The sequence below is a fragment of the Phoxinus phoxinus genome (assembly GCF_949152265.1).
Source record: "Phoxinus phoxinus genome assembly, chromosome: 9".
Classification (NCBI taxonomy): domain Eukaryota; kingdom Metazoa; phylum Chordata; class Actinopteri; order Cypriniformes; family Leuciscidae; genus Phoxinus; species Phoxinus phoxinus.
The window spans coordinates 7,573,611-7,601,442 of NC_136884.1; the positions used below are offsets into that span (position 1 = coordinate 7,573,611).

General features: G+C 37.4%; 2 protein-coding genes across 2 annotated transcripts; both read right to left on the reverse strand.

Moving 5' to 3' along the window:
* Positions 1–95: 95 nt before the first annotated feature.
* LOC307004041 (antigen WC1.1) lies at positions 96–16,703 on the reverse strand. The gene is made up of 34 exons (XM_079622982.1): positions 16,576–16,703; positions 16,021–16,329; positions 14,321–14,617; positions 13,900–14,205; positions 12,984–13,289; positions 12,582–12,896; positions 12,065–12,388; positions 11,671–11,988; positions 10,982–11,278; positions 10,786–10,863; positions 10,328–10,642; positions 10,018–10,221; positions 9,836–9,919; positions 9,637–9,696; positions 9,283–9,342; positions 8,919–8,965; positions 7,148–7,262; positions 6,485–6,799; positions 5,900–6,223; positions 5,466–5,780; positions 4,961–5,284; positions 4,567–4,884; positions 3,362–3,661; positions 3,171–3,248; positions 2,666–2,980; positions 2,356–2,559; positions 2,174–2,257; positions 1,602–1,661; positions 1,434–1,490; positions 1,006–1,080; positions 860–907; positions 712–753; positions 448–510; positions 96–325 (listed from the first exon to the last, which is right to left on the reverse strand). The coding sequence occupies exons 1-34, from the start codon at positions 16,631–16,633 to the stop codon at positions 276–278; spliced, it is 6,465 nt and encodes a 2,154-aa protein (XP_079479108.1). The 5' UTR covers positions 16,634–16,703; the 3' UTR covers positions 96–275.
* Positions 16,704–18,341: 1,638 nt separating this feature from the next.
* LOC307004042 (scavenger receptor cysteine-rich type 1 protein M130) lies at positions 18,342–26,486 on the reverse strand. The gene is made up of 18 exons (XM_079622983.1): positions 26,379–26,486; positions 25,952–26,266; positions 25,088–25,405; positions 24,653–24,967; positions 24,469–24,552; positions 24,058–24,375; positions 22,082–22,378; positions 21,841–21,918; positions 21,352–21,666; positions 21,042–21,245; positions 20,860–20,943; positions 20,263–20,322; positions 20,048–20,104; positions 19,851–19,925; positions 19,649–19,711; positions 19,459–19,515; positions 18,847–18,909; positions 18,342–18,746 (listed from the first exon to the last, which is right to left on the reverse strand). The coding sequence occupies exons 1-18, from the start codon at positions 26,434–26,436 to the stop codon at positions 18,667–18,669; spliced, it is 2,841 nt and encodes a 946-aa protein (XP_079479109.1). The 5' UTR covers positions 26,437–26,486; the 3' UTR covers positions 18,342–18,666.
* Between the last annotated feature and the right edge of the window lie 1,346 nt (positions 26,487–27,832).

Consider the following 27,832-nt stretch of genomic DNA (forward strand, 5'->3'; position numbering starts at 1 on the left):
TATAGTGTTTTGCATCATTTTCTCATTTCCTCTAACTGATTAAAAAAAAATATATATATATATACCGGTATATATATGTGACAAAAGTAATGAATGAATGGTATCTTTTGTTTATTAGGTTAAAAAAATATTAAAATACATATTCTACAAAATTTGTTATACAAAAATATTTCAGATAACAAAAACAAGAATCTTTAACAGCAGTTTAAGAAACCCCCATATCTCCAGTAACTGTACTATGATTTGATGAAGAGGCAGTGGGTGTGGTCAGTGAGTCATATGGCTCCTCCCTCTTTATTTGACTCCTCCTCCACATCATCATAGTCTGTTTTTAAAAACAAAGGCAAACTGATCATTTTCATTGTAATAATTATATCAAGATGTAGTTTAAATGAGAAACATAACAAATTAAAATTGATATGCTATAGAAAGGTTACAATAACCTACCCAACAGGTTTCTGTCATCTTCATCGCTGTTCTTCACATCATCATACTCCTCCTGATCTCCCTCTGATTCACATGTGAAATAAAAACCTCACATTGTAGTTTGTAAATCAGCTTGTGTCATTAATGATGTTATTGATTCTCATGACTTTCTGAGATTATTAGACTTACTCCTGATAAAGTCGTGATGATTCATTAATGGTAGAAACTCATGTTCAATATTAGTGGGTGATGCGTGATAATGAAATGCAGTTCTGTGTGACTCACCTGTTACAATGATGACATCATCATAATGCTCTGGTGTGTCCACTACACATTAACATATAGAGAGAACAAACATTGCATTATATTTTATTAACCCATAATATCATAAATCACTATAAAAGGATTATGGTAAATCCACCAATAACAACACCTGTCTGTCCACTTGTCATTACATCATCATAGCTCTCAGGTATGTATTCTGTAAATTTAACATGAGACAATATATAATGTATATATATATACAGGTTTTAATATATTTTAAATATTTCTTCCTATTATAGAATAACTGAACGACACCTGTCTCACGATCTGGTTTCAGTCCATCAGTGATGACATCATCATAGTATCCCGGTGTGATTTCCTTCATCTCTTCTGCATCAAAACATATACATTTTGGGCATTTTTTTATATTTTGGGAAACAAAATAAATGTAAAATATACTGTTGCAGGTTTTGAGTAATGAATGTTAGCTGTGTCCCAATTCAGAGGCTGCGTCCTCCGAAGGATGATTTTAAGGCTGCATTCATCAAGGAAGTCTTATTTAACAAGATTAACCGTAATAAAATTGACTATTATTCCTTATGAGGTGAAAAATACTGAAATTTCTTTCTTACTTTGCAATCTAACGGTTATTTTTCTTAAATGAGACAGCCTCAATGTCTGGATTGTGACACAGCAACAAATTAAAACATTTAAAACGGTTAACAATTAAAAAGGTAACTGACCTTTCAGGACACTGCCATTGCTGACATCATCATAATATGCAGTCTTGAACTCTTTTTCTAATAAGATAAAAGTGTTACTGTTGTGAACAGTTGAATTAGTGTTAAAATGTGTAAATAACTTTTTTTATATTTGTAAAAATAAATTTATATTTTCTTAAGCTCTCTAACCTGAGAGAAGCTCATCAGCATCTTCATACCCAGAATGCAGTTCTTCAGAGACGAGACTTCCTGTTAAAGAGAGCAGAACAGTCAGAAACATGTTCATCTTTACAAACAGACTGAATCCTCATTTGGATCAGAAAGCATTGTGTTACTTACAATACAACACAAATATTAATTACTTACATTTTAAAAGCATTGGAGGCAGAAATCTTAAGTTTTAGGCCTATTAGTAAACACGTGTATCCTCACATGAACCCATGAATCCTCACTGCCTTCCAGAAATACACACAGGAAGAGACAAACACACATAAACACACCTGCACCTAGACTTACGAACATATGAACCCCTCCTTATTACCCTCAAAATACACACAGGAAGAGACACACACACACACACACACACACACACACACACACACACACACACATAAACATGCACCTGCAACTCTGTGGTTTTCTGTGAGGAATTCTGTGGTTTAAAGTCGGAGGTTTAACAAGACTAATAATAGATGAACATCAAGTGTCTGACAGACTCTCTTATTAATCATAATAAATAAGATTCGTGTCTCATATCTCACCTCTCTGAGTGAAGTGATTGTGTCTGTGTTGAATCTCCTCATAAACGGCCTCAGTCGTCGTCCTGTGTCTCCTCTTAGAGAGAGCTGTGAGTGTAGACAGACAAACCTGCCGTCAGTTCACAACACATGACTGATCACACACTGAATAAGACACAATATGACAGTCTCTGGATCTCTCCTACCTCTCCTCATCACTCTGTTCTGCTGAATCACTATAAGCAGTGGCACTAAGAGCAGTAAGAGCAAAACTCCCAGTACAACCACAAGCACAGAGAGAGACGCTGCTGGAGGAGTTTGTGGAGGAGTGACTGATGTTGAGCGCACTGTCTGAGAAACTGGAGGAGAAGCTGATGTTGTTGTGGCAGGAGTAGTGGACACTGACAAATCTGGCAAGATAGACATAAAACACATTGTAAAAAGCAAATACACAAATATTATTACCACTAAAATTATTTAAAAAATAATAATATCGCTCAGTGTTTTTGCAGTGACCTGCACATGTGAGTCCAGCGTGATCTTTGTGGGAACAGTCAGTGTGCTTCTTCAGGGAGAGAGGACAGTCCCACAGGTGAATCTCATTCCCTCTGCACTCGACTCTGTTCAGCCACACAACACCTTCACCAGCACCAAACACTGAATTCCCATCAGCCCTCAGTGCGTCTCCACAACCCAGCTGCCTGCAGACCACCTGAGCATCGCTGATGTCCCACAGATCAGCACAGACTGAACCCCACACAGCGTTATGATACACCTCCAGCCTCCCAGAGCACCGGCCCGAACCTCCACTCAGTCTGAGAGGAACATGATCTAAATCACACACAGCAACATCACTGACCAGCTTCAGGACACCATTCACAACAAAACACACTGAAACTGGAGGCCTTTAGAGCTGTTATTAATTATGAATGTGGAATACAAAATAATTTCACACAAGAACATTATATTAAACAAAATTAATATAAGAAAAAAAGGAAATGTAAGCTTATGATAAACTTACTTGAACACTGTCTCTGGTGAGGAGATGAAGAGTTTGAACATGTCAGACGACTCTGAGGAGACTCATCATTCTCCTTCTCTGAAATTTTAAAGTTTCAAAACATCACTGAACAGAATATTAGACATCATGAATAATATTTTACCAAACATGATCATGTCAAACTATCTTAAATCAGTTAAATATCTTCTTACCTGAGCAGGTGATCTTGGCCACTTCATTATTACTGTTAACATTCGGTCCCCAGGCTGAAGATGGACACTGCCATAGAGAGGAATCATGACGTCGACATTTAAAATAATCCAGCCAATTATGAGACTTCAGTCCCTCTGAATTACTGGGTTCACTGCCAGATCTTCCACAGTTCAGCTCTTGACAGATCAGACTCGCTGTGTCTCTGTCCATCTGGTTCCAGCACACATTCCCCCAGGATCCATTGTAGAAAACCTCCACATTCCCTTCACAGCCCTCAGTTAACCTGATCTCTTTAAACTCTAGATGGAAAACGATGAGAATCGAGAATCAACTTAAACTCTCACGTGAGTCTGTTCATTTGGACAGAAACCATGAAAGAATTTGACGATTAAATCAATTGACGGTTCTTTTAGTGCTTTTAAGGTATTTTGAAAGTATTTTGAAAAACAAAATGCAAATCTATTTCCAAATGATGAGATCATTTTAATTATAAATATACATTTAAACATTTAAAACAATTCATTCAAGTGGCGTTTACATAGACATTTTATAACTTTCAGTATTTTTTGGAGGTGATATAATGTAATACTGAAACATTTTAAACAAACAAAAATGTGAAAAATAATTTATTTATTCATATTTATAAAATGCTACTGACCAAATGCACAATAGCCTATGTATATTTAGCATTAGCATTAGCATCCAGTCAGTATATTTCAGTCTCAGAGTTGGTTCTAAACTGCATATTTTTGACTCACTGAACAGAATTGACCCGTTTGTTCAGGAGTCACAACATATATTTGCTATATTTGCTGTGTGCTTTTGATTCACTAAAAGAACCGACTCATTAAAGTCATTAATTCGTATGACTTTAAAGTCATTAATCAATAATCAGATAATACTCAATAATCAGACTACATTAGTCACGCTTTCCATTTCATGTTGTAGATTCAGTAATGTTGTGTTGTGTTGTGTTGTGTTGCGATACTGATAAGTAAGAACTTCAGAAAACTCTGTCAGGTTATTTTAGTAATCCACATTGAAAACTTGAAACCTTTACCAGAGGTTCTAATATTTTCTGAATAAGAACCTATTCTCAGTTCCCAACACTGCTGTTGATGTGCATAATACAAGTATACTGGATATTATGAGTCACATATAGGTTATTGAAATGTTATTATTTAAATTATTGTTTTCCATTTACCTGAGCACACGACTCCTACATCCTCCTTGTGTTGACAGTCATGTTTCCCCCAGCCTGGAGAAGAGCAGTTCCACAGGGACGTCTCATTCCCCTCACACTCCACCTCATCCAGCCATATGTGTCCAGAACCAGGACCAAACCAGGCTGGTACCTGCTGGTTACTGAGGGCCACTCCACACTGCAGCTGTCTGCACACCACATGGGCATCTTTAATATCCCAGGAGTCATCACACACTGTCCCCCATGAGCCGCTGTGAAAAACCTCCAGCCTCCCTGCACAGTCTCCCCCAGAACCCACCAGCCTGATGGACCCGCGACCTGATATTCAGAGAGAGAAAAACTCATTATTGATCACTAACAACTGAAGAATCTGCCCAGATGTTGCTCTTCTCACCAAGGCAGGTGATTGACAGCTGTTGTGTGGAGCTGCAGTTGAGAGTTTGTGGAGAGCTGCAGTTCCCCAGATGAGCTTCACTCCCAGAGCACTGGAAGCCCGTCACACACTCATGACTGTGTTCAGGACTGGATGAAGAGGAGCCGGAGAAGTTCAGCACAGAGCCACAGCCCAGCTGTCTGCAGACCACAGAGGATTCAGTGAGACTCCAGGAGTCCAGCAGAACTCTCCTCCAGACCTGATGGATGGAAACTTCCAGCTCCCCCTCACACTGTCTCTCTCCAGACAACCGCACCAGACCGTCATGAACAGCCAGAGAAGAATCTAGAGAGGAGAGCTCATGTTTTATTTGCAAGTTTGCAAGTTATAATGCTTTACATTAATAACATATTTTATTAAAAAAATAAATGAACATAAAGAAAACTGAAATATTGCATTTATAGGCCTACTATTAAGTCTTTCAGGAGCATGAAATAAACAAAGTCTTCCAGTAATATGGACTCACTAGAGCAGATGACTCCAACATCTCGTCCATGAGAACATTCAGCTCGACTCCATGAAGAGACGGAACATTCTGAGAGTTTTGTTTCATTCCCGTCACAATCCAACACATCAGCCCAGATTTCACCACTTCCCTCTCCAAACCAGTCTGATCCCACAACAGACACAGCAATCCCACAATTCAGCTGTCTACAGAGGACACTGGCAGCTCTCATATCCCAGCATGCATCACACACTGAGCCCCATTCACTGAAGTACTGACGTTCAACTCGACCAGAACAGATGTCAGGACCATTGACCAGTCTGAGGTCAGTGTAACCTGGACAAAGAACACAGAGTTTACTGAAACTGATCAAACCATGAAGAAACCAATCAAATAATTACATTTTAATTAACAATTTGATTTATCATTTAAAAGGCTGAGCATTGACATTTCACCAGAACATATCAGTCCCACGTCGTTGTCATGGCTGCAGTTTATAATATGTGAGTTTGATGATGGACAGCGTCGAATGTGTGTTTCATTTCCTGTGCACTGAATCTCTTTTGATCCAATCTGACCATTTCCTTTTCCAAAAGCATCTTCTCCCAGCACCTGTACAGGAGACCCACAGTCCAGCTCTCTACACACAACCTTTGCATCCTTCTGGTCAAAGGCAGTGTTACACACTGAACCCCAGCCGCCTACAAGAAACATCTCCACTCTCCCAGAACACAGGTGAGACCCGTCCACAAGTCTTGACCTTCCGTAGTTTATGGTTTCTGAATATATTTACACAACAGAGAAGACCATCTGTCATAATGATTATGATATGGACATAAAACAATAGTCCTATTATTAGTAATATAATTTATAAATAGATAAAATTGTTAAGACAATAAAATATACTACTCATCAATTAGCTGCGTATGATTTGCTCTGACAACAAATTACATTAAATTATTTTAAATGGCTTATAAGATGTTTATCAATGAAAGTCTGATCAGTGATGTATTAACAGTGTGATGTATGGAGCCGCTCACCTGTGCATTTGACTCCAGCATCATGATGATGACCACAGCGATGAACACCCCATCCTAATGATCTACAGTTCTTCAGTGTTGACTCTGATCCACTACAGCCCACAGCATCCATCCAGATTGGTCCTGATCCTTGTCCAAAGTGAGCATTACGCACAGCCTCTAGAGCCTTTCCACATCCTATCTCTCTACACACCACTGCAGCATCAGGCATACCCCAGTTCCAATGACACACTGTTCCCCACTGACCTCCATGATGAACCTCCACTCTACCAGCACAAGGACTGTTACCACCAACCAATCTAACAGTCTCGAAATCTGTACATGAAAGAGAGATTTAGCTAGTAGCAGTCGAACATTGTAAAGTTGAGGATATATTCAAAATATGAGAAAATCATTATGGCATAATTAAACTGGTTGCCTGTAAATATTCATTATTAAACTTTAATTGGTATTAAATAAATGATCTAGTGTCACAAGATCTATTTCTAAATATTACACAGGCCTCTATTTAGTTTGGTGTAATAGATATATCATAGATAAACTATTCATTTAAACATGTATAATTTCACCTCCTTATTGTTCTTACCAGATGTGGTTATAGTGACTATAGAAGAGAGTAAAACGAGTGTCAGAAATCCCTCCATCTTCTTCTGCTCGTCACACTGTTTGTTTGACTCTGTTTCTCCTCTGCTCCCTCAAACACACTGAAGAAACTGGCTCCTGTTAGTCCCCTAAAGAGAGAGAGACTCTCACAGCTGCCAATGACACTCACTGTTACCTTATTAGACACAACAGAGGAAATCATCAAACACAATCACTGACAAATCACAAAGCAGCATTTTTATATTCTCCATATATATCAATAAAGTGTGAGCGCTGATGAGCGGGACTCCTCCTCCAGTGTGAAGAGACACTTCACTGAGGACACACTCGTGTCAGTCATATGTCAGCGTGGAGAGAAAGTCACACTAAACTTATTGATAGAGAAACACTGCAGGTTATATTCGGCATCAAAGCCTGTATCCACACACACAACATACAAGACTGATGACTGACTACTCGCTTACTGACACTTTATTTCACACACAATAGTTTTGCTATACATATAGAAGTTATAATTTTTTGGGGGGAAATGTGCATAATATTAAGTGGAATTTACTACACTCGTATCATGTTCTAAGCAGAGCACAATAAACAGTAAATTAATAATATATAAAATGAACTGGACTGATTTGTGAACAAAAAACAGGGCTATTCAGATAATATTTGTAAATTAACATTAGTTTCTGTTCCAAAGTTATTCATTTGGCATCATATCAAGCATTTGTAGCTGTAATGTGTGTTTAATGCTGTAATGCTCGATTATTCCACCAGATGGCGACAAATAACTTGTAATTGTGAAGAGGAGCAGACATGAGTCTTGACCTTGTGGACAAATTAACAGAAATGGATAATTTCTCTTTTTCTTTTTTACAGCTACTAATCTTTTTTCTTTCTTTTTTCTTCTTCATTTAACGTAGAGCATAATTTACTGCACATTAATTTGAGTGATATTTTTTTATTTTATTATAATCATTAACATATAACATATAATAATCATTATAATATAAAGCTATATATATATATATATATAAAAACCTTAGTTGACTTTGTTTTGAAGTGGTTTACCTTTCCCAGGAACAGTGGTTCTTAACCAGGGGGTCAGGGCCCACTATAGGGGGCCTCAGCAAACTTCCATAGGGGTCCGCAGGATGACTTAAAAATATTACAATTAACATTTTATTATTAATTACAATAAAATGTATATTAATAATATTATTAACATTAATTATTATTATCAAATGCTTGTTTTTATTTTACATTAGAAAAGTATTATTGCAATAGTAATATATTTATTTATTTGTTTGAATTTATAGTTAATGTGAATAATAATCATTATTGTTTTTGTTGTTATTGCATACATAGTCATACTATTGAATGAGGGAGAAAATAGGAGGTTTCTTTTTTTCCCCTTAGCTGATCACATCCCTGAATCTTAATCCATTTTCCACATGTTATTATATGCATAAACATACATAATTTTTTGCCAAAAAGTATACATGATTTCTCACATCCTCTGAAAGATTGTCCAATAATATCACTTTGAATTACAAATAATATAGCAAATGAATTACAAATAATATAGCAAATGAATTACAAATAATTTGGCAAATGGAAAGAAAAAGCACACAGATGAAGTTAATAAGAAACAACATGAAAGCAAAGCAATTCTCTTTCAGTTTAAATGTAGAAAATTAGCTAAATGTAATTGATCTGGTACATTTCAAAACTAAATGTAACATAAAATATTGATGGATTACAACTAAAACTTAATAATATGCAGCAATTAAACTGCTCATATAAAAGCTGCATATAAAACAATGTGAACTTAAACAGCTCCTCCCTGTTTTCTTGGCTCCTCCCCCAAATAATCATAGTCTGCTAAAAAAAAACAAGAAAATATTAATGTATCAATTTATGTTTATAAAGTAACACATTGAGTTCATTAATGTTTTAAATTCATTCAAATATTTAGTTATGAAAATTAAACAGGACCTATTCAGTGAGAGATAAAGCAGGACTCAACCACTTTCCTCACATTATTATTCTCCCTCTGATATAAATGTGTCAATCATTATTTTCATAAACAAAATCTCACACTGCACTTTAAAGTACACTATTATATATAATATATATAAATTATAATGTAATAATGATTCATTGATACGTCAAAAAATATTATTATTTTAAACACACACCTGCTTTATTATTGGAGAACTGTCGTATGACGACATCATCATAGGTTTCTGATATGTCATCTGCAACAAAATATTACAAAATAAACTGCATCCATCTATGTCAATTTTGGATTTTGAAAATTACACATATTTAATGAAATCACATAAAATACACATGCATTTTCAAATAATATGAATAATTATAGAAATAAAACTATAGCAGGATGTGTTGGGCTTTTAATGGTGGTGACATCATTATAATAACCAGGCGTGATTCCTACCACAGATTCTGATAAGTTAATTAATAAATAATATATGCAACATCATGTCTGCAAAAATAAAATGCAGATACATACATTATTTCAGTCGTCTTACCTGAAAGAAACTTATCAGCATCTTCATACCCAGAATGCTGTTCTTCAGAAAGGACACTTCCTGTTATGGAGAGACGGCAGAACCATAGAAACATGTTCACAAAACAGACAAAATGTATCAATGCATTTCTCTCTGCATGAAACTATAACCCTGTTTATCTCTACAAGTCAGGCTCTGTGAAAGTGTCAAGATGTCTCACCTCTCTGAGTGAAGTGATTGTGTGTGTGATGAATCTCCTCATAAACGGCCTCAGTCGTCGTCCTGTGTCTCCTCTTAGAGAGAGCTGTGAGTGTAGACAGACAAACCTGCCGTCAGTTCACAACACATGACTGATCACACACTGAATAAGACACAATATGACAGTCTCTGGATCTCTCCTACCTCTCCTCATCACTCTGTTCTGCTGAATCACTATAAGCAGTGGCACTAAGAGCAGTAAGAGCAAAACTCCCAGTACAACCACAAGCACAGAGAGAGACGCTGCTGGAGGAGTTTGTGGAGGAGTGACTGATGTTGAGCGCACTGTCTGAGGAACTGGAGGAGAAGCTGATGTTGTTGTGGCAGGAGTAGTGGACACTGACAAATCTGACAAGACAGACATAAAACACATTGGAAAAAGCAAATACACAAATATTATTAGCCCTAAAATGATGTAAAAAATGACTAATATTGGTCAGAGTTTTGCAGTGACCTGCACATGTGAGTCCAGCGTGCTCTTTGCGTGAACAGTCAGTGTGGTTCTTCAGGGAGAGAGGACAGTCCCACAGGTGAATCTCATTCCCTCTGCACTCGACTCTGTTCAGCCACACAACACCTTCACCAGCACCAAACACTGAATTCCCATCAGCCCTCAGTGCGTCTCCACAACCCAGCTGCCTGCAGACCACCTGAGCATCGCTGATGTCCCACAGATCAGCACAGACTGAACCCCACACAGCGTTATGATACACCTCCAGCCTCCCAGAGCACCGGCCCAAACCTCCACTCAGTCTGAGAGGAACATGATCTAAATCACACACAGCAACATCACTGACCAGCTTCAGGACACCATTCACAACAAAACACATGGAACTAAGACGTTACAAGTGCTCAGATAATAATAATTCCAGATACTGTGAATAAAGAAAATACATCCTATAATTATCTTACTTGAACACTGTCTCTGGTGAGGAGATTCTGAGGAAGAACATGTCAGACGACTCCGAGGAGATTCACAAGTCTGCTCCTCTAAAATTAAAATATTTAAATTTAATTCAATGCTGAATAGAAAAATTATTATTAATAATCATGCTGAAACCAACATGATGTTTTCCAACTATTTTAAATCAGTTAAATATCTTCTTACCTGAGCAGGTGATGTTGGCCACTTCATTATCACAGTCATTCGGTCCCCAGGCTGAAGATGGACACTGCCATAGAGAGGAATCATGACGTCGACATTTAAAATAATCCAGCCAATTATGAGACTTCAGTCCCTCTGAATTACTGGGTTCACTGCCAGATCTTCCACAGTTCAGCTCTTGACAGATCAGACTCGCTGTGTCTCTGTTCATCTTATTGTAGCATACATTTCCCCAGGATCCATTGTAGAAAACCTCCACATTCCCTTCACAGCCCTCAGTTAACCTGATCTCTTTAAACTCTAGATGGAAAAGGATGTGCATTATAAATATATGAATTCAGGTTGGACTAAACCTAAAATATCACCAAAATAACTGGTTAATACAAGGCTAATGCATGTTGCTCTGGTAGCATCTGAAAAAAAATACTTAATTATATTTTTATATTATATTATGAATCTTATGTACTACTTGATTCTGCTTGGTCAATAAAAAAATATTTAAAAAGTAGCGGCATCCATGGCAGCGCTGTCTATCAGACCATCGATACAGTAAGATGGTCTTTGTTGTAAAATATTATCCATCTGCTCCTGATTATCCTGGTGTTTATTTAGCAGAAATTACCACCAGTACATTATCCCTTTAAACATTTGAAATTATATATTTAAAATCATCACATTAATTTACTGTTCACCTGAGCACACGACTCCTACATCCTCCTTGTGTTGACAGTCATGTTTCCCCCAGCCTGGAGAAGAGCAGTTCCACAGGGATGTCTCATTCCCCTCACACTCCACCTCATCCAGCCATATGGGTCCAGAACCAGGACCAAACCAGGCTGGTACCTGCTGGTTACTGAGGGCCACTCCACACTGCAGCTGTCTGCACACCACATGGGCATCTTTAATATCCCAGGAGTCATCACACACTGTCCCCCATGAGCCGATGTGAAAAACCTCCAGCCTCCCTGCACAGTCTCCCCCAGAACCCACCAGCCTGATGGACCCGCGACCTGATATTCAGAGAGAGAAAAACTCATTATTGATCACTAACAACTGAAGAATCTGCCCAGATGTTGCTCTTCTCACCAAGGCAGGAGATTGACAGCTGTTGTGTGGAGCTGCAGTTGAGAGTTTGTGGAGAGCTGCAGTTCCCCAGATGAGCTTCACTCCCAGAGCACTGGAAGCCCGTCACACACTCATGACTGTGTTCAGGACTGGATGAAGAGGAGCCGGAGAAGTTCAGCACAGAGCCACAGCCCAGCTGTCTGCAGACCACAGAGGATTCAGTGAGACTCCAGGAGTCCAGCAGAACTCTCCTCCAGACCTGATGGATGGAAACTTCCAGCTCCCCCTCACACTGTCTCTCTCCAGACAACCGCACCAGACCGTCATGAACAGCCAGAGAGGAATCTGAGTGAAAGATGTAGCATTTTATTAACATATTGCAAGTTTGAAAATATGCTTTACATTTATAATATTCTTTTTTACATAATAATAAATTAATTCAGAAAACAATTACAAGAACATTTTATTTCAGTTTGAAATGACACTACACTACACATGTTGTGAAATTACATATTGTGAGATTAAATACTGGACTCACTAGAGCAGATGACTCCAACATCTCGTCCATGAGAACATTCAGCTCGACTCCATGAAGAGACGGAACATTCTGAGAGTTTTGTTTCATTCCCGTCACAATCAAACACATCAGCCCAGATTTCACCACTTCCCTCTCCAAACCAGTCTGATCCCACAACAGACACAGCAATCCCACAATTCAGCTGTCTACAGAGGACACTGGCAGCTCTCATATCCCAGCATGCATCACACACCGTGCCCCATTCACTGAAGTACTGACGTTCAACTCGACCAGAACAGATGTCAGGACCGTTGACCAGTCTGAGGTCAGTGTAACCTGGATAAAGTACAGAGAGTTTAGTTAAACAGTACAAAACATGCAAAATAAATTATTATTAAAAAGTTGTTTGAAAAGCTCCATTACCAGAACATAACATTCCAATTTCATTCTCACGGGTACAGTTGTATTTGAGAGAAGATGATGTTGGACAGAAAGATATATAAGACTCATTTCCTCTGCACTGAATCTCTTGTGTCCACATCTGAGCGTTTCCTTTACCAAAAGCATCTTCTCCCAGCACCTGTACAGGAGCCCCACAGTCCAGCTCTCTACACACAACCTCTGCATCCTGCTGGTCAAAGGCAGCGGCACACACTGACATCCATGACCGATCATGAGACACTTCTACTCTGCCAGAACAGTGTTGTGAACCCCCAACCAGCCTGACTCCTTGAATAAAAAATTGACAAATTTAATGATATTTGTTTTGCTTCTTGACCTATTACTTTATAAAACTAAACAGTTTATTCTGACCAGTTTTTTTTTAATTGTCAGCAGTTTATTTCATGCATAAAATCCACACAAGCTTCTTGCATTTCATGAGTTTGCACTTACAAATAATTATCTAGAGTAAAAGAGTATGCGTATTTGACGACTGGCGTGTTGTCCGGGGGAGAGCTCGGAATGTGGCCCGAACCCAGAGTGCACCCGCTTTTAACATTTAATGAATAACAGGGGGGAATAACTTTTGTAAGATAAATGCACCCAGCATGTTATTAAAATGCATGTAGTCTACTAATGCTCAACCTTTGAACGATATATGTTTTTCGTTCACAAAAGGAATTGTCTGGAAAAAAAAAAAGCATGTTGCACACAAATTTCTTCATGTACAACATTCCATAGTAATTCAGCACGTCACATAATAGATTACTTCCCCCCACACAGACAACCAAACAACCACCTGATGTAACATTGAATGTGGTCAGAAAATTTGTATTTATCCCGGAATACTGTGGGGAAAAAGGTTAGTAATTATGAAATAAGCATGAGCGTAGCTTACCAGAGCAAATGACTCCAGCATCGTCAGTATGTTTAGCTTCTATTCCCCATCCATTGAATCTACAGTTCATCAATGTAGACTCTGATCCAGTACACTGTAAATCAGAAATCCAGATTTTCCCTGATCCTTCTCCAAACTGAGCATTCTTTGGTGCACTTAAAGCCTCTCCACATCCCAGCTCTCTACACACCACTGCAGCATCAGACAAATCCCAGTAATCTCCACACACTGTTCCCCACTGACCATCATGAAGAACCTCCACTCTACCAGCACAGGAACTCTTACCACCAACTAATCTCACTGTTTCTAAAGGAAAAAAGGGCAGAGAAAGATGGTGAAAAAAGAAAAACAATTGTTGTACAAATATTACTCAATGATAATTTATGTCTATACTTGTATAGTTCATATGTCGTTCACCTACCAATACATACAACGCTCACATTGTTGTCATAGGAACAATTGTGTGAAGGTAACATTGGACAGAGAGCAAACTGATACTCGTCTCCTCTGCACTGAATCTCTTGTGTCCACATCTGAGCGTCTCCTTTTCCAAAAGCATCTTCTCCCAGCACCTGTACAGGAGCCCCACAGTCCAGCTCTCTACACACAACCTCTGCATCCTGCTGGTCAAAGGCAGCGGCACACACTGTGTACCAGGTGTTCCCATGAGGCACCTCTAGTCTTCCAGAACAGCGAGAACCTCCAACCAGCCTGATGCCTGAAATTATTATGATAACAAGCCATTTAAAATGTCAAGACATAAAAAAAATCCCCAAAATAAAAAAGTAAAGAAAAGCTCAAGTATATTTTTAAGTATACTTTATGTAACTCAATGTACTAGTACACAATTGTAAGTGTAATATTTCAATGCTGCTTGGGACTAAATTGCAATTGTAAGTATTTTTCTGAGAAGTATATAAAAAGTAGACTGAAAGTATACTTTCTTATTTTTTAGTTTAAAAGAAGTGTACTAATAGCACACTTGAATATGTTATTTTTTCGTAAGGGAGACCATGGAGTGTTGTATCATTTGCTTATAATGTTTGGTAAGTCAGAGATTTTTTTGCGGCAAAATAAAACTAACATATTAAAAGCTGTTTTGAAATCTTCAACTTAATGTAAACTAAGAGTATAATGTCAAGAACAAAGAGTGCTGTTGTTTCCGTCTAGAGTAACATTTGTGTCAGTACTGGTCCTACTTCATTTGGCACCCTGGTTGACTATTAGTGGTGTAACAATATATTGTGTCACAATGTATCGCAATACAAAAACAATATTTATCATCCATAGCGACAATGTATTAATCTGTATACAGCAATAGTAGTTCACCCAAAATCAAAGTTTAGATTTATTTAATTTAGCATCAAATATCATTAACCCAGAAGTTCACACATTTGAGCTTCCATGTTTATTAATTATTATTAATAAATACAAAAATAAATATATTATTTATTAAAATACAATATTTAATATTTACAATATCTATATGCAGTCAGGACTTTGTAGTACTTTTTCTTAAATATTTAGTCCATTTTGGCTTTGTTTTAAAGTAACATTGTGTATCAAACTGAAGCGTCACATCAGTGTATTGTTACACCGCTATTGACTGTCATCTTGTCCAGCCCTGGATTTGGTGAGCTATAATACTAAGAGAACATCAGTTTTAATAATGTACATTAATTTATTTTGTCAATTCATTTTCTTGTTTATTTTTAACATATACGTAGATGAAAGTGTTTAACATTTAAAGTAAATTTTGTATTATGAAACTAAACAAGAGAGTTTGCTGATTCAGATCATGCATGCGCTCTCATTAAACATGCATTAACCTGATCACAACACAAAACTAAATTTTGACTTTAAAATTTTGAAATAAAAAAAACTGTTACTGTCATGTAGATTCTTTATATTTTTACAGCTACTGTCACATCAAGATAGCGATCATAGATTGATATAACATTGAGCTGATAGATATATATGTGTTATATATGTGTTATAACACTTGTTAATTTCCACTTTTTATAAACTTTGAACATTCATTTTACAATCTAGTACATATTTTGATAGAATAAATACACCAAATACATTTGATGGTGAAATCTAGACAGAAAACGAACCTACCTGAACAGATCACTCCAACATCTTCACTATGCTCACAGTCATGTTCACCCATTTCTGATTGTGAGCATTTGAATATTGAGGACTCTGATCCACTACAGACCACATTATCCATCCAGATTTGTCCTGATCCTGGTCCAAAGTGAGCAACACGCATTGTATTTGAAGTATTTCCACAGTCCAGCTCTCTGCACACCACTGCAGTGTTTGTCAAACCCCAATAATCATCACACACGGTTCCCCACTGACCTCTATAATAAACCTCCACTCTACCAGCACAGGAATCATTGCCACCCACCAGCCTCACGCTGCCTGTAGACAAGATACAGAATGATTTACTGTATGCACAGTGAAAGAAGACAAACAACAACAGACTTTAAGTCAGCAAAACAGATGAACAGAGAAAATGACCATGAAAGAAGTAAATTTACATTTATATTAATTCAAATATTACACATACAAAAGTGGAACTTATGTTATGACCATTTCATAACTAACACAGAGTCAATCACTACATTAACTCACACATAATGATCCTGTGTGTGTGTGTGTACGTACCAGCTGTGGCGAGTCTGATCACAGATGACAGAAAAATGAGTGTTAGATAGCTCTCCATCTTCACTGATCACACTCTGCTTGATCAACTCAGAAGTGAAAGGTTCAAGAGAGACAGAGACAGAAGGCTCTACAAGAATCACGAAACAACAAGCCAATCAAAGTCACTTTTACCTTATTAGACAGAAGAGAGGAAATCATCAAACAGTTTTACTGACAAATCAGAAGACGCATTTATGATCCTCACCATATTTATTAAAAGCACGCCAACACTGATGAACAGGACTCCTCCTCCACCTTATAGAGACACTTAACTGGGGAGAAACATGCAAGATAGAGGGGGGTGACAAAAAAACACATACAGGAAACTGATTTCAGGGACAAGAAACATTCCAGTTTATTTACAGCATCAAAGCACAGCATTTGCGTATATACAAACACTGATAATTAAATGCTTCATGTTTCTCACTTTGAGTCCATGTTTTAAATTATTAGTTGGATACAAAAATAAATAAAATGTGTTGTTTTAAAGATTAATTTTAACTACTATAATATATTCAGAAGTAGCCTTAGCAATGCTTGTCATGCTCTTCAAGTGCACAGTAAATATTATTTCACAAAAGAGTGTAAGGAATAGAGAATGTTGTTTTATAATAATAATGATTTTAAAAAGACCACAAAGTAGGCTATACCTATGCCTTTACCCAGTTCATCATATAGGAATACTCGACCAAGTTTGCAGATGCACTTGTGTGTTTAATACTGCAATACCGATCTATTCCTATGGGTGGCAGTAAACTGACTATTGTATCGACGGACTCGTTAACTGGGACACGAGCCCCAGTTGTTCTGTAGTACCAGTACAATTTTACTCAAATTTACAAACCTTTGACTGCAGTATATTGGCCCGGTTAATATTTACCCTAACAATTTCAGGAATTATGTCATATTTTCAGTCTACTCTTTAGAATCACAACAACTAGTGAATCCCTAAATGAATCGTTTGAGTCGGTTTTTCACACTGAATTGTTCAAACGGGTTAACACAACGGAATCGAATGATTCAAATTTGAACACTGAATCTTTTGGAGATATTTTTTAACATAGAAAACAAATTCAGCACTCAATGAAATGTGTCCTTACTTACGACAATCAACTGAAACGAAACCTGCAAACACATTCTTTTTCAGCAATCAAGAAGCTCTAAGTTCAAAATCTGCATGTGCAGCTTGCAATGACTCGGTCATGCAGGTAAGTACAATTTTCAACCAAAAGAATACAAAAAGTACCAAAAAGTAGAATGACATTACCATGGTTTCATTAATGGCTGCAACACTTGAAGAAGAAATACACATTTTACATGCAAACAAACGTGTGTGTCTGCACTAACTTGGATAAGTTAAATAATTCCGAGTATATGGGTTACCATACTTTGCCTTCACATGTCACTTTCACGTTGTTTGGCAGTCATTACATAATGGTTAGAGTCGGACTGGTAACCCAAAGGTTGCGGGTTCGATTCTCAACACCGGCAGGAAACGAGTGAGGTGCCCATGAGCAAAACACCTAAACACTATGATCCCATGCAGGCGTCACAGCAAAAAGATTCCCACTGCTGTGTCCAAGTTTGCAGTGTGTGTTCATTACTGCTAATAGTGTGCACTAACTTGTAGAGGAAAAATTGAGAGTATGGGTTTCCATACTATTGGCCTTCACATTTCACATTCATCTACAGCCTGTTTTTAAAAGTAAAATGCCAAGGAGACAAGCGATATGCATATTTATTTATTTATTGGTTAAAACACACCTGATCATAAAAAGTTACTTAATGCATCCAAAATAAATGCAAACATTTTAATTTCAGCATATCCACTCATAAAAATGTAAGTACATGCTGCCACTGTTGCATCACATTTTTGTTTATTTGGTAATTTAGCAGAAAAGGCATTGTTGTTTGTTTTATTACTATTAACAAGGCCATAATAAACAATACAAGATCTCACAGAGGCATACATTTAAATACAGAAAGAAAAAAAAACATAAAAACCTGAGATTTGATATAATCAATAGCAATTTAACTCAAACTTTTAAGTTTTTAAATTTCTTGAACCGGCGTGGTCATTGAGCCGAATGGCCCTCCTTCTTTTTTTGACTCCTCCTCCACATCATCATAATCTGTTATTAAAAACAAAATCTTAATTCATGTTGTAATCAGATTAATATTTTAAATGAAGTCTATGAATCTGGAAAACATAACAATAACTTAATAACTTACCTAACAGGTTTCTCACATCTTCACTCACACTCATCACATCATCATAGTCCTCCTGAACTCCCTCTGATCAAGAATGACATAAAAAACATCAGAATATAAAACACTTAAGCTGCGTCCCAATTCAGAGGCTGCATCATTCGAAGGCCAATTGCGTCACGGTAGCGCGACAAAGACTACACTTTTAAATGTAAGTATTGCGTTTCAGCTTACTCAAATATCTAACGATACAAATGTAAAAATAAAAAACTTGATACTCTTTATTATATATAGAAATGGACCACGGTGAACACTGACCATATTTAGACAATTTGTGAACCCTGTTTTGGTTTCGGACAGTTTAATATAACTTTCAAAAAAGTCCAGTACAAACGTTACTGCCGCTCATCATCGCTGTCACAGTTGCTAGGCGACAAGAACAATCCCCTGTAGACCGTCCCATTTAACAATGCTCGTTTTGACAAGGATGCAGCCTCTGAATTGGGACACATCTTTTGTCTTATTTGAAACCCTGAAACCCTTTTCCCTTTAAGTGACTTGATTACACAAAGTTCACGTCTAATACTCATGTAAACACGTAAGGGTGATAATAAAATGTAGTTCTGTTCAACTCACCTATTTGCGAGCTCTGTCCATTAATGATGACATCATCATAATTCTCTAGCATGTTAACTATATGTGCAAATAAAAGTCCAATGAGTTAAATACAGTATTAGCCAAAAAACACAAGACAGTAATTTTAAATATCATCAGTTATGAGGTTTATTTTAAAGAAATATATTTAAAAAATAAAAATAAAAAACACCTTTTTTGATATAAGAGTTCTGTCCACTGGTGATTACGTCATCATAGCTCTCAGGGGTGTCTTCTACAAAATCACACAATCATCACAAACATGCATTAATAATCACATTCAAAACTTTTTTTTAAATCCGTTAATATACTGAAATAACTTAAATATACTGAAAAGTATTTCAATATGCCATTATAGAATAACAGAACGACACCTGTCTCACGATCTGGTTTCAGTCCATCAGTGATGACATCATCATAGTATCCCGGTGTGATTTCCTTCATCTCTTCTGCATCGACACAGAATATGTTTGGATACAAAAGCCAAAATATGTTCTTGTTGCAGGTCATGAGACCAAAGTTATTAATCATCTGGTAATAAATCATGTGATCAATTAAAAAGGTAACTGACCTTGCAGGCCACTGCTGTTGGTGACATCATCATAATATTCAGTCTTGAACTCTTTTGCTAAAAAGGAGGACATAATGTTAATATATAAATAAACAGCAGTATTTAAAAGGTATTGCGTCATTAGTCAAATATTTATTAGAATTAGTTTTTTATTTAGGCTGATTTCAACAAAAAAGTATTTCGAAAGAAATTAATAAGCGCTTCTGATGTCTAACCTGAGAGAAGCTCATCAGCATCTTCATACCCAGAATGCAGTTCTTCAGAGATGATACTTCCTGTTAAAGGAGAGAAAAACAGTCAGAAACATATTCATCATCGCAAACAGACTGAATCCTCATTTCCACTGGATAACTCTTATTTTTTAAAAACATTAGAGGCAGAAATCCCATGTTTTTTTCTGTTTGTTTTTTGTTAGGCCTATTAGCAAACACACATGTATCCTCACATGAACCCATTCCTCACTGCCTTCTAGAAATACACACAGGAAGAAAACACACACACACACACACACACACACACACACACACACACACACACACACACACACACACACACACACACACACACACACACACACTCCCCCTCGGTAACACACACACATATGAACTGCACCTTATTACCCTCTAAAAATACATACAGGAAGAAAGACACACACACACACACACCTAAACATGCACCTGCAGCTCTGTGGTTTTCTGTGAGGAATTCTGTGGTTTAAAGCCGGAGGTTTAACAAGACTAATAATAGACGAACAGTGTCTGACAGACTCTCTTATTAATGATATTAAATAAATTGCATGTCTCATATCTCACCTCTCTGAGTGAAGTGATTGTGTCTGTGATGAATCTCCTCATAAACGGCCTCAGTCGTCGTCCTGTGTCTCCTCTTAGAGAGAGCTGTGAGTGTAGACAGACAAACCTGCCGTCAGTTCACAACACATGACTGATCACACACTGAATAAGACACAATATGACAGTCTCTGGATCTCTCCTACCTCTCCTCATCACTCTGTTCTGCTGAATCACTATAAGCAGTGGCACTAAGACCAGTAAGAGCAAAACTCCCAGTGCAACCACAAGCACAGAGAGAGACGCTGCTGGAGGAGTTTGTGGAGGAGTGACTGATGTTGAGCGCACTGTCTGAGGAACTGGAGGAGAAGCTGATGTTGTTGTGGCAGGAGTAGTGGACACTGACAAATCTGACAAAACAGACATAAAACACATTGTAAAAAGCAAATACACAAATATTATTACCACTAAAATTATTTTAAAAAATAATAATATTGGTCAGTGTGTTACAGTGACCTGCACATGTGAGTCCAGCGTGATCTTTGTGGGAACAGTCAGTGTGGTTCTTCAGGGAGAGAGGACAGTCCCACAGGTGAATCTCATTCCCTCTGCACTCGACTCTGTTCAGCCACACAACACCTTCACCAGCACCAAAGACTGAATTCCCATCAGCCCTCAGTGCGTCTCCACAACCCAGCTGCCTGCAGACCACCTGAGCATCGCTGATGTCCCACAGATCAGCACAGACTGAACCCCACACAGCGTTATGATACACCTCCAGCCTCCCAGAGCACCGGCCCAAACCTCCACTCAGTCTGAGAGGAACAACATCTAAATCACACACAGCAACATCACTGACCAGCAATACATTTAAAATGCATTTTATGACTATTTAAAGTTGTGACAAATTATGAATGTGGAATGTGGATTCAGTGTACAAGTGCTCAGATATTAATAATTCCAGATACTGTGAATAAAGAAAATACATCCTTATATTTATCTTACTTGAACACTGTCTCTGGTGAGGAGATTCTGAGGAAGAACATGTCAGACGACTCCGAGGAGATTCACGAGTCTGCTCCTCTAAAATTAAAATATAAAAATTTAACTCAATACTGAATAGAGAAATTATAAATAATAATCATACTGTTACATTCCACATGTGTTTTTGTATTTTTTTTCTTTTACTGAAACAAACAAACATGATGTTTTCCAACTATCTTAAATCAGTTAAATATCTTCTTACCTGAGCAGGTGATGTTGGCCACTTCATTATGACAGTCATTCTCTCCCCAGGCTGAAGATGGACACTGCCATAGAGAGGAATCATGTTGTCGACATTTAAGTTTATCAAGCCAATTATGAGACTTCAGTCCCTTTGAAATACTGGGTTCACTGCCAGATCTTCCACAGTTCAGCTCTTGACAGATCAGACTCGATGTGTCTCTGTCCATCTTGTTGTAGCATAAATTTCCCCAGGATCCATTGTAGAAAACCTCCACATTCCCTTCACAGCCCTCAGTTAACCTGATCTCCTTAAACTCTAGATGGAGAAGGATGAGATTGTGAATCAATGCATTTAAAACAATTAGCTATTTAATGTCTTTTTAAAAGAGGCATACAGTGAAATAATTAGTCACAACTGTACATATATAAAATGGAAGACACTAAAACCAAAAATGTGGAAACATATTTTATTCATAAGTGTATAAATATATAAAACACTAAGTTTTTTTTTAAATCGCTTGCACAAAATCTCTGAAACTTCGGCTCTTAATTTGAAACTCTACACACAAAGCCACAAAACATGAATACAAGATGCAAAACATCACACATCTCTTGCAAAAATAAACACTTCATTCAAATCTATATTAAATTTTTTTATTGTTTACACACTTTGTAGCCTACTTGAGGCCCATAGCATAACCATTCACTCATCTATAATCTTCAGACCAAGTCTGCAAAACTGCAATAAAACACAAAAACTGTTGTATCTTTTGCTTGTTCCGTGTGCAGTGGAGTGTACAGGAGTTTGTCACTCTTAGGCCTACATGTATGTGCACAAATTACAGTATGTAAGCACAATCGATAAACTTTACAGTTATTGAACTGAACTGACTTGAGCTGAGTAATGACACTATTGGCTTGTTAGAGCAGAATTTAAAATTGTTACAATTGTGAACCTTCTTTGAAACAATCTGTATAAAGCGCTACAGAAATAAATATGAATTGACTTATGCATGTTCAGTATATATTTACAACATAAACAGAAATCCAAGGGTCAAAAGTTTATTTGTTTCTCAAAAATTTAGTTTTGATTTCTAAGTGATCAAATTAGGTATATTTACACTGCAAGAGGGTACAAATTATTTCTTTCTTTCTGAAAAAACTGCGTTTTGAATCCTAAATGATCAATTTATGTTTTCACTATCGTTGGGTGTAGGTAATTGGAAAATGATTGTGGCATTTAAATGGCAGTGTTTTCTTAAATAACCCAAGAGCTGTTATGGTGATCTAATATAGAGAACTCTGTTTAGTATTTTGCAAAAAGTTTGTTTTACAAATGCAAACTGATTGTATAACGTGCTTGCAGATTTGTAGACTTGGTCAGAAGATTAGGTATGAGTGAATGGTTTCACTAAGTGAGCCAAAAGTACCACTTTTAGTGTGTAAGCAGTTTAAAGCAAAACTGTAATACTGACCAATAATGTATTTCTTTATTTACACTTTGTCTTATGGGCATCCAGTCAGTTGTAAAATGTATATGCCTTTCAATCACAAAAACCCCCCCCAAATCATTAGTTATTTGTTCGGAAATCAGACAAGTTCACACCTACAAATGATTAGATAAAAAAGTGTGCGAATTTGGTGTGGTGTCCGAGGGAGAGCTCCGAACACAGGTGAGTCGGCTATGTATTTATAGGCCCCGTTTCATGCTGATTAGATAGATCATTTGAACGTGCTCTCCCTGAACTTTGTCAATAAAACATCTGTTAGTGCTGTAGATTCAAAGTGTCGTGTTGCGGTGCAAGTCGTTTAGAAAACTCTGTCAGAGTATTCTCACCTGTATTCTGTCTACATTTGAAAAAAGAACTTGTATTAACAGAATAGGTTCATATATGTTTTTAATTTATGTATATTTAACATGTATAAGTACACCTGATCACATACATAGGTTATAGAAATGTTTAAAATATTGTTGTTATTATTTAACTTGTTCACCTGAGCACACGACTCCTACATCCTCCTTGTGTTGACAGTCATGTTTCCCCCAGCCTGGAGAAGAGCAGTTCCACAGGGACGTCTCATTCCCCTCACACTCCACCTCATCCAGCCATATGTGTCCAGAACCAGGACCAAACCAGGCTGGTACCTGCTGGTTACTGAGGGCCACTCCACACTGCAGCTGTCTGCACACCACATGGGCATCTTTAATATCCCAGGAGTCATCACACACTGTCCCCCATGAGCCGCTGTGAAAAACCTCCAGCCTCCCTGCACAGTCTCCCCCAGAACCCACCAGCCTGATGGACCCGCGACCTGATATTCAGAGAGAGAAAAACAGTGCTTGTACATGAACAATATTTATCATTAACAACTAAAGTATCTGCCCAGATGTTGATTTTTGTTCACCAAAGTTTTTGATTGACAGCTGTTGTGTGGAGCTGCAGTTGAGAGTATCTGGAAAGCTGCAGTTCCCCAGATGAGCTTCACTCTCTGGAGATAATATGTATTTTTAATTCAGTATTTATTAAAAATGTATATTACATTTTAATCTGAATTCAATGACTTTATCACAGTGTGAATTTGGACTCACTAGAGCAAATGACTCCAACATCTCGTCCATGAGAACATTCAGCTCGACTCCACGAAGAGACGGAACATTCTGAGAGTTTTGTTTCATTCCCGTCACAATCAAACACATCAGCCCAGATTTCACCACTTCCCTCTCCAAACCAGTCTGATCCCACAACAGACACAGCAATCCCACATTTCAGCTGTCTACAGAGGACACTAGCAGCTCTCATATCCCAGCATGCATCACACACTGTGCCCCATTCATTGAGGAACCGAAGCTCCACTCTTCCAGAACAAGAGTCTGAGCCGTTTACCAGTCTGAGATCAGTGTAACCTGTGCAGAGAACGCCAGCTTATTTAAACATGAAACTAGAATCCAGATAATTGAGCAATACAACATCAGTATATTAGGTATGTACTTTATCTAAAAAAATGCCAAATGTTTATACTTAACCAGAACAAATCACTCCCACATCATTGTCATGGGAACAGCTGTGTATCTGTGAAGATGATCGCGAACAGACGTCTATTTGAGACTCATTTCCTCTGCACTTTATCTCCTCTGACCAAACTCGACCCTTTCCTTTGCCAAAAGCATCTTCTCCCAGCATCTGTACAGGAGCCCCACAGTCCAGCTCTCTACACACAACCTTTGCATCATCCTGGTCAAAGGCAGCGGCACACACTGTGCCCCATCCTTCTGTACGAAGTATCTCCACTCTCCCAGAACACAGGTGAAACCCGTCCACAAGTCGAAGTCCTCGCTCTGAGTCTTTGAATTATAAAGATTATGATTAATTAAACAACTCTATTCACCTGGAACACTAGAAAAATCTTAATTAAATTTTGACATTTTGTATTTCATTAATTCACTTAATCTGCACTTATTTTATCTGTAACTGTATCTTTCATCTGTAATTTTATAATCTTCATTAAATAAAGAATGTAAATAAGATTATCAAATCCGACTGTGAATAATAAAAAATACATTACATATGGCCTATTTAGTGAAAATTCTCTGCATCATATTTTAATATAAGAAAATAAGGAATGGGGATACATATAATACCATGAACAAAATAATTAAACCGATTTCATGTTTCATAAGATTGACTGATGCAGTTTGTCCTCACCAGCATACAGAAACATTATATTGCTTGAGTGAGAATTATGAAATTGAATTGAATTGAATTGAATGCCTTTATTGTCATTGTACTTTAAAATACAACGAAATTAAGATCGCTCTCCATTGGGCGTGTACAATAAATACAATAAATAAACCTGAAAGAGTGATGTGATAAGTTGAGGGACAGCTTACCTGAACAGACGACACCAGCATCTTGACCATGATCACAGTTTCGTGCATATTGGCTCTGTGATCTGCAGTCTTTCAGTGCAGTCTCTGATCCTCTACAGAATACATATGCCATTGAAATTGGTCCTGATCCACGTCCAAAGTGAGCGTCATATGTTGCTTTTACAGCCGTCCCACAGTCCAGCTCTCTACACACCACTGCAGCATCAGTCATATCCCAGCCCTTATGACACACTGTTCCCCACTGACCATCACGAAGAACCTCCACTCTACCAGCACAGGGATTCCTGCCATTCACCAATCTCACACTCACACTGTCTGCACATGAGCGACAGGGAGACAACTAGTAAATATAACAATGTAAGTGTAACATTACATGTAAATGATTTCAGCTCATATGAAAGAATAAAGTACCTCTTTATGTACCTACCAGAGGTGGTGAGTTTTACCATATAGCACAGAAACATCAGCATCAGACAGTTCTTCATCTTCTTCTGCTCGACACACACTCAAGTTTCTCCTCTGCTCCCTAAAACACACTGAAGAAACTGGCTCCTGTCAGTCCCCTAAAGAGAGAGAGACTCTCACAGCTGCCAATGACACTCACTGTTACCTTATTAGACACAACAGAGGAAATCATCAAACAACTTCAGTGACAAATCACAAAGCAGCATTTTTATATTCTCCATATATATATCAAGAGAACATCTGTGCTGATGAGCGGGACTCCTCCTCCACCATGAAAAGACACTTCACAGAGGATAGAATCATATCTTTCATAAGTCAGGATGGAGATAAAGTCACATAACTTTAAGGAGATTGATAGAGAAACACTACAGGTTATATTCAGCATCAAAGCCTGTCACCTGCACACGGGATACAAGACTGGTGACGGATTTTTGTAAGTTTGATCACTTCAAACACTTGTAACTTAGTAGAAAACTTAGTAGAAGTATTTATTCTCATGAATTATTTGAATAAATGTAACATTTTAATCTCATTATTTCTGGATAACTTATGTATAATATTACATGTGGAATTTACGGCTTTGTTCTTTTATTCTTAAAAAATACAATTTCATTACACTATAGTATAAACTATATTGTTACTAAGCTATTCAGGTGTGTTTTTATTAAATAAATTAAATATTATCTACATAGGCAAACCTTAGAGAAGAATAAATAACAGCAATGAATGTGCGTTTAATGCTGCAGTGCTGTATTTGTCCAGCAGATGGAAGCAAACCTCTTATTGTTAAGACTAGTGTTGCACATGAGGGAGAGTGAACGTATTTCAGGACGGCAATCAATGTTTTTTCTTCACTTATAGCAACATTTATTAGTAACTCGTTTCATGTAGTAGAGCTCATTTCACTGCACATTGATTTTACACTTGATCTGCTGTTGGGCCATTCCACCGAATGGTTGACATTTGCTTGTTGTAACTTCAAAATTTACAATATTTTTTAATCTATTTTCAACACTGAATCTAATATACAACATAACATATTTAACGATTCAAAATGTGTATTGGTCAATCTCAGGCAACTTTATTATTATTTTTTACAAGGTTCTTTCTAAGCAGACGCATGTTTTCTCAGTCCTATTACCAAAACTCATGTGCCATTTAAAAAGTATGTTTAAAAGCATGTCAGTTAATTCCTTTGTTTTCCCCACAGTTAAGTGTTTATTTTAAAGAAATTAAAACAATTAAAACAGTTAATACAACAGGGGGGGGGGGGGGGGGGGGGTATTGCGGTGTGTTTCGATCTTTCACTTTAGGATGCCATGGGTGGGTGTTTCTGACACCTGAATCTCTCAATCTTCTACAAAATATAAGAAAGACAAAGACAAAAAGTTTAAGTCACTTCGTGGCGGATTGGCT